We start from the raw sequence: 12,082 nt of genomic DNA, 5'->3' as shown, positions 1-12,082 counted from the left end.
ATTTCCTTTCTCGTCTCTAAAGTAAAATAAAGCCGGTAATTCAATATTGAAAAGAGACCAACACACTATCAAAATTATGTTGATTCCCAACAATGTAATATATTATCAGAACTAATTATCAGTATACATGGTACCAAGTTACTACCTGTCATGTTAGTCGGCACTGATTCAGAGTTGATTGAGGACACCCATATAACTGGTGTAAATTAGATGTGTATTGTTCCCAAATTACTCTTACGTCATAGGGTGCGTTGACTTATTTTAACTGGTAATTATCAATCCAACTTTGCATTCCATGGTAAGGGCTTACAGCGCACGGTTTTTTTTTTCTGCATGTAAGAATATTTGCCGAACTTTGAATGTTTTTATTGATTATCACTATAGGATTGATACTTATTATCTGGAAAATCACGTTCATGTTACTTTCTGTGTTTACTTTAATTAGATATATTGAAGAAAGACCATTAGAAAAAGTGTTGATGATTCTGGTGGTTGTTGTTGTGTCTATGGTATAGGTAGTGGTAGTGATGATGTAATGATAGTTGTCACACAATGATTATGATGATGATGATAATAATAATAATAATATGACAATAATGATGATGACCCCTTTGATGATAATACTAAAGTGATGGTGATAACATATTGCTCACTATATCCTCCCCACACTTCGTCTTTTCCCTGTCTATCTATAGATATCTCTTATATTTTGTTTTCCCCTCTCGATGTACATTATTTTATATAGCTCCATACCCCCTCTATTTTTTCTTCTTTTGTTTGTTTGTTTCTTCCCTTTGTCGCTTTTTCTCTCTCTCACTCGCTCACCCACTCACTCCAACTCTGTCCGTTTTTGTCATACAGGCTACTCGATTCAAATAGAAATCACACGGACCAACAGGTGTGCGTACGCCTACAACCCGCCGTCATAGCCAGGAGAAATTGAGCCTTGCAAACCGTGCGTGCTTGTTGAATACGCCAATAGTGTTTATAACATCAGGGATCACGTTTCGGATAAAAAGAGTACAGGCGTACCACCGAGCACATCGCTACCTAAAATTAAATTGTGTTTCAATTACTTTCACATAGGTGTTTCTCAGCTGCTGTGACAGATATTAAATTCGACCTTCGCCAATGTTACTTTTGTTAAACTCCACACCATTGCTTTTGTATTGGTACATCTATATATCATGTTGAATGATTGCTTTTGAAAATTCATTCAAGAGAGGAATGCTGTTTTGTTCTAACGTCCCATGACATTTTATCATCCTTAGCCAGATTAGTAGATTTCAACGTGTTGATGGAAATTGGAACCTTAGAAGTCGTCTTTTGTTTCTGCTACTTGAAAAAGCCCTCTGGGAGACAGGGTTCCCAGAAAATATCTAAAGGTAATATATTTCAATCTTTCTTGCCTGTATTCAAATTGTTTGAAATATTATCCATTTTTGTTTTTAATTTCTAGGTTGATTTTGTCGTTTACCAGACATTTATATCACACGGGATCCATTTTCACTTTTGAGTTGATCCTCTGACTAAAAGGGGGAAATAATCTCCAGTGCCTTATACTGAAATGGAGGGGGGGGGGGGTAAATTTGGGTTTAGGTCAAAAGTTTCAGAAACGTAACTCCTGGGCCAACGGTTAAAATTATAAGGAGAATCGATGCTATTCAAATAAAATATACAGTCGAAATGTAAATAGCCAAATCGAAGAGATGTTAAGGGAAAATCGATGGAAATTATGGCATATTGAAGAACAAAAAAAATGATCTGATTATAAAGAAAATACCATTCTTGTGATAATTTTTGCGCGAGCACCAGCCTCTCCCAAAGGAAACCCCACTAGTATGCCGCCAGTGGTCAATTCTGTTTTCGAGCCTAATGTCCCATTCAGTGGAACTGTCTCTCGAGACAGTTGTGCGTCAAAGATGACATATTCATGATATTCATGGGGCTTACAGCAAGTTATTATTTTTTCGCGGAGAAAGGATAAAGTGCAGTATCATCTCACAATCCCTAGTGATACAACAGGTTCTCTCACTGTTGGAATTACATTATAACCAGCAAATAATTGTATACATTACCCAGCTATTGCTGGGGGATAATATATGCATAGTTTGGAACCTCATGTAAATTGAATATGGCTTGGTTTTTAAGTCACTGCATCATGGTTCCCTTCATGTATCAAATTCATGTTATCAGTATCGTGATATTAGCTCTAAATGTTATTTGATTTTCAATCAATATCCAAAACTTTACCTTTCCGGAAAGGTGTACTGCAACCTGTATTTTTAGCGCTATCAGCTAAATGATAGTAGTTGCAGTAAACACTGATTTCGTGAGAAGGTCTGTAAAACCAAGGTCAAATATTACTATATCATCGTGGATCTAGATCTGGTACAGTTAAATAAACTGAACTCTGTGAAATCATAAAATCTAAGCTGAAAAACGATCACACTGAAGATCGCCAACACGGATACGCACACGTGGGACAGTATATTATTATTGCTGGAATAAAGACCCGACGGAAGTGCCCGAATCCGCGCTTATTTTGCTTATTTGTCAGCAATTACACAATTTCTTCCAGAATCCTTTGGCACATATTTTTTATTCATACAAACAGACACTTGGGTGGTCCTTATATTGGATTCTGTAAAAAGTCATTTTGAGATCGTTACCAAAACTGGCATTTACCTTTAATTTGGATGAATTTTGCCATTTAATCACGTACATGTCAACAATGCTTCAAATCAAGCGACACTGCTCACATTATATGAGCTTCGAGGCCGTCAATCGAGAGTAAATTCAAAGGAATTACTACCTTATCCAGTCATACCCCTTTCATAAACCCAATAAAACACAATTATGCGGCTAATAGCAGCATAATTTGGTCGTAAAATCAGAGGAGGACAAGAGTTATCCGCATTATTCTGATGCTGCTATTATCCGCATAATAGCGGCATCGGGACAAGATTTTGAGTTTATGAACGTATTTCCAAATAATGCGGATAATTGCCATGGTGCGGTCACAAGGTCACCCTTTTCCAACACAATCGCATTGGAGGGGGCGTGTCCAGTTGTCATGACGATTATCCGCCTTTTTCAGGACGGGCGCTCGTAAAAATAATTTATGGAGTTTGTGAACGCAATTTTTATTGAATTATCCGCATTACTCTTAGGCGGCTAATAGGAGGATATGTTTTATTGGGTTTATGAAAGGGGTATCAGTCGGCAAGCCCCTGTGTTAATGAGCAAATGAGCAAGATTTATCCAAGTCCTCTCGTGGCTGAATTCATGTCCCTGCAAAATCTCGTGAATTGTGAGACTTTCTTTCTCAAAGAATTTAACCACTTTCTCCTTAAGTAATATTGTTTATTTTTGTACCATGGGCAAGAGTAAATGTTACTCTTTTATATTGGTCATTTCTTTTGAATGAAATATTTTGATAAATAAGTGAATTATTTACCTGAAAAGATGCATCAAACATAATTTTCTTCCTCTGTTTTCACTTGCAAATTGTGCAACATTTTGTGTTTTAGGCACCAACATTATTTATATCATCAGAAAGCTCAAACTCTATACTTTCTTACAATGTCACTCTTGATATGTGGCATCTTTTAGATGGGTCAGCAGCCAGCCTTTTCCATCAAGATGCAAGACGAGATTTCTGAAATTTCTGAGTAACATAAAATCCAGAGTTCTGATTGGCTGAATAATGTTTTCAACACAACAGGCGCGGGTAATTTGAAGAGATTACCACATGGTGAGTGTGACCTTGCAGAGGCCCAGTGTGGGGAACATTGGAATTTGCGTGGGTGTGTGGTCTCTATGATCAATCTGAGCGCAGTATTCTTGTTTTTGAGCTGCTAAATGTACTTGGCCTATGAAAAGCTGGCTGCTGACCCATCTAAAATACATCATATAATAATTATATCATATTAAAGCTTAGATCTTCAGCTTTACCATGATTTAAAAATTATTTGTGCTCAAACAGAAATTAAGTGTGAAAACAACTAATTTTTTGGATGAAAAAAATTATTTTGTTTCATGTTTTAGATCAAAAGTTTTCCCCATATTACAACATTCTTTTAAAAATCCAAACACATGACCTAAAAGAATGATTCTTCTTTACAAAGATACCAAAAACATGAAATTTGGTCAATATTTAGAGCAGCAATGGCCGAATAAAAAGAGGTGTTTTGGTTCGCACCAAGCTCATTTACTATGCAAAAACCCTCTAGTCATGAATATCACTTGGATAAAAGAAGCTACTTTTTCAGGGCTTGCCGACTGACTGTATCATATAAATCCAAATAGACCAATCATACTTAGAACTGCACTGAACGCACAATCTGACACTATATGTAAAACGAATCGCTAATTACCCAAGTAAAGAGCATCCCGGTGTCTTTGTTGACTACGTAGATGGCATTTCAGTCGAGCTTTCATGAAGCAAACATTGGACGTCAAGACTTAATGATTACTGAAAGGTAGTATAGATCAAGAGCTTTGTGACCTTCGTGGGTTTTTATGCTAATACTTTCTTTATATTCTCACATGTATTTTAGTTGCAGGTGTGGAGCAGGAGCCTGGAAATGATTTTCTTTGAAAGGGAACCGTTTTTTAATTTAACAACATGACAAGCCCCCGGTGTCCATTTCCGAAGAAAGGTGATTTTCGTCAGCAAAAATTTGTGACAAGCAAAAAAAAAAAGTTGGGGGGGTATTTACTCGCAAAGAATTGTGATTTTTTTAAAACGACAAATTGACAACCCCACCTTCCATAAAGGTCTTTACTTCAGAATATTTTTTTTTTCAAAAGAAATTCAACAAGCTTCTCTAACCATGCCTTGCTATCATTGAGCACGTTGCCCAATAGGAAATTTTGCATCTACATCTGGCTACACTAAAGCCCTTGTCAATGTTATTGAGTGCTGTTGATCTATCCTTGTAAATTTTGAATGGAAGCAAATAACCCTCTGCCTTTTTGAGGAGTTAAAAAGTGCTGTTCCCAGTGAATGTCTATTTCAAAGAGTATGTGTAATAGTCCAAGAATTAAAAGTGTCGTGTCATAAAATAATCCTTGTTTTTGAACAAGCAGTTTCTTTATATAATTTACTTTTGGCAAATTTGATTGTCAATGATCGTACGCCAGACCTAGTGATGTTCATCTCTGTGCTAAATTGAAATAGAGAGGAGTGTAATATGATGACAAAATCAAAGATGACGTAAAATTTACACATAGACATGATGTTTTCCGAAATAATTCAATTTATCTGTTTCAGAATTCTCTTTAATTGTTATGCTGCATTTGCAACTGCAGATTCTTAACATGCCCTAAACATGGACTTTTTTTTCGCAGGTATGCATGCCCACACCAAAGATAAGCAGCTGGTGATGACTGACTTACAAATCAAGTTTAATAATGGAGTTCCATTGATACGGCAGAACTGTTCTTTCTAGATTTAAGAGACAGCAGCTATAAGGGTTTGGATTTTCAATAATTCCTGCCCACCCGTCTGCAGACGGTATGTATTATAGAGATAGATGGTCATGGCATGCGGTACATTGTGCACGTAATGGATGGAATAAAGTTTTGGTCACAGAATTCAGTCTTGTGAGAAACCTATCCCAAAGTGACCAAGAAATGCTGGCTGTAATAACCCCGGGATTACAAACACTGTCGGTTTAATTATTGAGACCTGCCCCCATCCCCGGTGTTTTTTCATGGTAGGATTGTCTGCGAATGATATTCTTAATGTGAGGACATTTTTGGGTGCACATTTTTTTTATATTTCTGTTAGATATCACACCATGTCTTTGAACCATTCCTTAACTGGCACTTGGACACTACTGCAAAGCCGACATGCCGTAAATAAACAGTTACCATCCAAGGGGCTCTCCTTAAGGATCGATCGACATTCCAGGTTGGATCAACGATTCATCACAGACACCCCACACGTGTTTCATATCTACCTAAGACGAATGGCAATGGGACAAAGTTAACTCTTAACATTCCGAAGTGGCCCATTGACACCAAAGAGTGTGTGTGTCTGTGGGTGTGAGTTTTTACATGCTTATATACATCAGATATGATTATTTACGTCTGGGACCGATCTTAAGCGTCAGCATCCGATAGACGTGACCAGGGCTCGAACCTCGAACATCTGCTTCAGTTCGTAACTTCGCTATGTAGCTTGGATTACAGGTGAATACCACAACAGCCCAGTTCAAGATCTACTTGAATCAGAGGTATAGCTGTAATTTTGTTGATATGTAAGAGCTAAAAAATGGGTTGAACATCTCCCCTGTTTCTCATTTTTAAACAATTTGATCACACATTATTCAATGAACAAGTACGCACGGCGTGGAACTGAAATTTATTGAATCAGTTTAAAATTTCCCGGTACACTGTTATTATACGCTGCAACATATTAGTTTCTCCACATTACGAAGGTCATGTAGACTATTTGAGATAAACATCGCACCAAGATGGCTTCGCTTCTTGTTACGGTTTTGGTCAGCATTGCTATACCATGCGTTTTGATTGGCATCGTTTGCAACGCTGTGGTCCTATTTTGCATTTTGTGCACCCCATGTCTACGAACCCGGACCAACGCCATTATCATCAGCCTTGCCTTCTCTAGTTTTTGTTTCCTATTTTTTGTCGTGCCCTTCATCATAGACTCGTTTCTGACGAATACCTGGAGATACTCAATGTGGTATTGCCATCTAACGGCCAGACTTTCGTTCATGCTCGTTGGTGTTACCGTGAATAACATTGCAGTCTTGGGACTCTATCGCTACTTCTGTGTAGTTCAGCGGTCAAAACCGGCTTTGCGCGGTAAATGGTGCATACTCATCTTAATCTCCGTATGCTGGGCATTGCCGATGCTGTTCCAATTAGTTTACACCTTCACAGGCTGGACAAAGTCCGTGTTTATCCCATCCTATGGCAGATGCATTCTCGCGAAGAACTCCGTCACATCTGGAAGAGCCTACGACGTCCTTCTGCTTTCTGGGATTATAATACCATTCCTGATAGCGCTGTTCAGCTATGGAAGCATTATCATAGCGGTGAAATCTAGCGCCCGCAAAGTACGAGCCGAGCCCAAAGCTTCCCAACGGAAATCGAATACTGATCAGAATGAAGATGCCACATACGCCGAAGGGGCGTCAACTTGCCCTGACCCAACAACTATATCCACCGACGGCAAGAGCGAATCTCGTGATACCGAACCGTCGTGTTCGAAAACAGCTGCGACGACGTCGCAAGTTGCTCGCAACGGTCGTAGACGCCGCGGTGTGAAGAAACGCGGGGTGATCTCGCATCAGGAAATTGTCTTGACGAAGATCTGCGCTGTCATGTTTGTGTTTTTTTCAGCATGCTACGGTCCTATTTTATTGCTGACAATCGCCTTTTCATCTACGGCATTCCCACCGGACGCTTACACCACGTGCACAATTATCTATTGGATGGGCAGCTGTATAAATCCTATTGTGTACGCGACACTGCAGACTGAGATGCGATTAGCATTAATGAAACTAATTCCCCTGTTAACATGTAAAGGGCAACGTCAAGTGCACAGTGTGAATATGTAGAAATAAAAATCGGCCTTCATATGTGAAAACATGATCTACGGAGTTGCAAGGTGGTTGCGCATGGCCAGAAACTTATCACAAGGCAGTGTGTTAAGATCCAGTATTATATCAACGAGTATCTTTATAAAGTTTACTGGATTAAATAGTTTTGTTTAAAAAAAATCAATTCCATATTTTATTGTGCAAAAAAAAAATCAGAAATAGGAATCCTCAGAAAATTAATTTTGCCCAATGGATCACGGGCCTGGCAGCCACTGAGCAGCGCCAGATCGACGGTGCTCTATCCCATAAATCGTTGAACGCCAAACAGTGTAGTAGGAAGTCCCATCTTTTAACATCTTTTGGTCAGACGCGGCCGGGGTCTGAACCCCCTACCTCCCGGTTGTGAGATGGACGCTCTACCAACTGAGCCAACACACTGGTGCAACTTGATGTAATCGCAATTAGTTTAGCGGCAATGTCATTTTAACGTTTACTCTATCCATAAATATTTTTATCGTTGATTGTAAATCTGATCAAACATGCACACGCAATATTAAAACACAAATCATGTTCACCTTCAGCAGTTTGGGCACATGTTAAAGGTTTTTAGAATCTTTATGATGAATCATAATCAGCTTGTTTTTAGACCTTATATGTAGGGATGAAAAAAAATATGGCAATGTGATGAAAATATTTCATGTAGTAAATGATAATTTGAATTTATTAAAAAGTGATAAAATGTATTGATCATGTTGAACTGTTGAAGTCTAATCAAAGAGAGAGAGCATGCAAGGTTCATGGCCTAGTGGAGTAAACATGGTAAAGATCATGATGACTGGCACGGCAACTATGGATGGAGGAAGGAAGATGATTTGAATTGTTCTTCTATCATACGATGGATAGACGAATGAATACAAACGATATGGTATTATCGGTGTTGATGTGTGCATGTTTTAAAGAAATATGCAGGTTTACATGGTCAATGAAATCTTTAACTTTTACTCAAGATAGAGTAATACCCCATCCTCACAAGAAATTAGGTTAAAACCAATTTTCATAGAACAATTTTGGTTTGCTTTGAATGCAAATTTCTACATAGTTTATGTCAGAAATAAAAACCTGACTGGAGAGGTAATAATGGGGTAATATATTTTTAGCAACATGTGTGCGCAATTCGAGTTTTAAACAAGGCTTTATGCGTGTCTAGTGATGATAATATTCGTTAAGACTCAGAAATCCATAAATCTACATTTTTGTTAAAGAAAACGGATTTTATATTGAAGTGTGTGTATGAATATGCCTATTCTGTTTAGTCACTTAAGCAACATTTTATATCACACTTCTGAATGAACAGAAAAGCACATGTGGGAAACATACTCCCTTCGAAAATCCGTGAATTGCTTCCTGAGTATACACTATTTTCAGTGAACATTTACATTTTTACTAAAAAACAGCAGCTCATGGCTTTGTCATCGAAAATAACATGTTGATTTGAAGGTATAAATTAAAATTAAACAAAAATAGCGAACTTCAAAAAGTGAAAAGATGGCGTATGAATTTATCATATTTTATTTCGTTCATTACGTTTTACAAGATACCCCCCCCCCAAAAAAAAAAAAGAGTACTTATTATTCGTTCATAATAAAAAAAGATCTCTGGGTCTATTGTGGCACGAAATTATGTCGAAATGCCGACGCAAGAACATCTTCAAAACTACTTTGTTATGTACTCGCCTTTTTTGTCTGGCTTTTTCAAGATTTATTGTAGGGCGTGAAAGTCTTTCGTTTTTTTTTCTTCATTTTTTAAAAACAGATATTCTATATAATAGCACACATCTCTGGATCTATTGTGGTACGAAAATATGTCACAGTTTGAACTGATGAAAGAAGACTTTTGAAAGTATTCTTTTCATGTACTTGTATTTTCACCTATTCAAGGGAGTTATTATCTAAAGTCTTGGAAAAAGATTCTGGTGTTTTTTGTGTGTGTAGGTTTTCTGATATTTCATACATCTCTGGTTCTATTTTGTTCCGAAAATATGTCACAGTACGACCCGATGAAAGAAGATTTTTTATAAGCGGTGCTTTAACAGGTGATTGAATGAATTCAATATCAGAATATTAATGTGTAAATAAGCATACAGTGCACAACACACTGCATAAGAGGATTAAGATGATCTTCAAGGTTTTCATGTTGGAGAGTAGTTACGTAGCAAATATATATTTTTTTTATCTTAAAGTAGCAAAACGGATTTGCATGTAATTCTGTTTATTACAGTTCAACTTACAAGATAAGCATACAGTGCCTTAAGCCCCTTTCACAACTGGTGGTGCGACTGCTTACAACCGTTGCAATTGTGTGCAACATTATATTATGACCAAGTGATCGCAACGATCGCAAGAGCAATTGTGAAATCCCCTTGAAATTGTAACATGGCACATATATAGCTTTTTCATATTCAGGAGAGACAATAAACTACGTCAATTCTTTCATAAAGCATTGACGTAGTTTATTGCCTCTCTTAAAAAAAAATCATCTTCATTAATCAAGATCAGTGAATCATTTAAGAATGTTAATCTCTCTGAACATGAAAAACTGTATTCGGTAATGTTAGTTTGTTTATCGGGATTTATGTATTGATATGAGCATAATTGTTGCTCATTGATTTGCAATTGCATTACGGCCAATATTTATGTGAAATATTGAAAATGGATTGAGAGAAAAGGTTTGGGGATTTAGATAATAAATAATAATAAATAATAGTTACATTTCTATAGTGCATTAAACATTATGATTCTAAGCGCTTTCGCACCCCGGTCATGGGATCCTGGCACGCCCGCACACAATGTACGCACTTTCTTTATTCCCTGGGGAGCATTCCAATAAGAGTTCCAAGCCTCAATTGCTAGGACGACCAATTTCACAAAAAGTTGCTATGATAGCAACTCTTGCTCGAGTATCACCTTTCATTGGAAGAGTCAATGAGGAAGCAGATTTTCCACTGTTCTCACGGTAGTTGACATTCCAGCAAGACCTGCTATCAGAGCAATTTTTGTCTCACCTGCATAGCAGAGTGAGACTATAGGCGCCGCTTTTCCGACGGCGACGGCGGCGGCGGCGGCGGCGTCAACACCAAATCTTAACCTGAGGTTAAGTTTTTGAAATGACAGCATAACTTAGAAAGTATATGGACCTAGTTCATGAAACTTGGCCATAAGGTTAATCAAGTATTACTGAACATCCTGCCTGAGTTTCATGTCACATGACCAAGGTCAAAGGTCATTTAGGGTCAATGAACTTAGACCATGTTGGGGGAATCAACATCAAAATCTTAACCTAAGGTTAAGTTTTTGAAATGTCATCATAACTTAGAAAATATATGAACCTAGTTCATTAAACTTATACATAAGGTTAATCAAGTATCACTGAACATCCTGCATGAGTTTCACATCACATGACCAAGGTCAAAGGTCATTTAGGGTCAATGAACTTTGGCCGAATTGGGGGTATCTGTTGAATTACCATCATAACTTTGAAAGTTTATGGATCTGATTCATGAAACTTGGACATGATAGTAATCAAGTATTACTGAACATCCTGTGCAAGTTTCAGGTCACATGATCAAGGTCAAAGGTCATTTAGGGTCAATGAACTTTGGCCAAATTGGGGTATTTGTTGAATTACAGCCATAAATTTGAAAGTGTGTTGGTCTAGTTCATAAAACTTGGACATAATAGTAATCAAGTATCACTGAACATCCTGTGCGAGTTTCAGGTCACATGATCAAGGTCAAAGGTCATGTAAGGTCAAAGAACTTTGGCCACGTTGGGGGTATTTGTTGAATTGCCATCATATCTCTATAAGTGTATTGGTCTAGTTCATAAAACGTGGAAATAAGAGTAACCAAGTATCACTGAACATCTTGTGCGAGTTATAGTAGTTTTCAAAATCAGCACTGCTGCTATATTGAATCGCGTGATGCAGGTGAGACGGCCAGAGGCATTCCACTTGTTATGAAAAGGGGCCCTGGGTCGACAGTAGCAAAGTGTGGATGAACACCTTGCCAAAGGGCGAAAGGCTGGGCTGGGATTCGAACATACGACCCTCTGATTACAAGGCGAGAGTCAGAACCGCTACGCCACGACGCTTCCACTTTTTTTTGTAAAGTATATTAAAATCACATTATAAACAACAGTTATGGAGAGTGGCAACCAGACGCGAATCAAGACTGGGGCACAAGAGACACGCGCCCGCCCCCTTTTCGGGCCCCTTTTAGCCAAGAGCGGTACACAAGTCCTGTTTGGAAGAGTGAAGATCTTTCTCTCAACCCCACCCACTTTTTACCCTGCCTTACAACTAACAATAAAGTATGCTTATTTATTATTGCTTAAAATGAAAAACTGAAGGCGAAAACCTATCATTTAAGCTCAATCAAAATGGTGAGTAATGATATCTACACTGTGCACATTGCTAGTTTAGTATGATTAAAATAAATTGTTGTTGGC

The 12,082-nt window shown here is 37.9% G+C and overlaps 1 protein-coding gene across 2 annotated transcripts; it reads left to right on the top strand.

Moving 5' to 3' along the window:
• The first annotated feature begins 977 nt into the window (after positions 1–977).
• On the top strand, positions 978–9,188 carry LOC129258413 (G-protein coupled receptor moody-like). Of its 2 annotated transcripts, none has more exons than XR_010293368.1 (2): positions 978–1,385; positions 5,356–9,188. XR_010293368.1 is itself a non-coding variant. In XM_064098443.1 (2 exons), the coding sequence occupies exon 2, from the start codon at positions 6,486–6,488 to the stop codon at positions 7,593–7,595; it is 1,110 nt and encodes a 369-aa protein (XP_063954513.1). In that variant the 5' UTR covers positions 4,595–4,664; positions 5,356–6,485; the 3' UTR covers positions 7,596–9,188. The 2 variants fall into 2 exon arrangements, 1 of the variants encoding a protein (XP_063954513.1); XM_064098443.1 differs by lacking the exon at positions 978–1,385 and adding an exon at positions 4,595–4,664.
• Positions 9,189–12,082: the final 2,894 nt, after the last annotated feature.

Source organism: Lytechinus pictus, chromosome 4, assembly GCF_037042905.1.
Source record: "Lytechinus pictus isolate F3 Inbred chromosome 4, Lp3.0, whole genome shotgun sequence".
Lineage (NCBI taxonomy): Eukaryota > Metazoa > Echinodermata > Echinoidea > Temnopleuroida > Toxopneustidae > Lytechinus > Lytechinus pictus.
The sequence above is the reverse complement of the archived record's forward strand: the minus strand, read 5'-3'. Positions and strand labels throughout refer to the sequence as shown.

Bases quoted from the DNA above. Each gene is read 5' to 3' on its own strand.
- LOC129258413 (XM_064098443.1), top strand. From the start codon at position 6,486: ATGGCTTCGCTTCTTGTTACGGTTTTGGTCAGCATTGCTATACCATGC.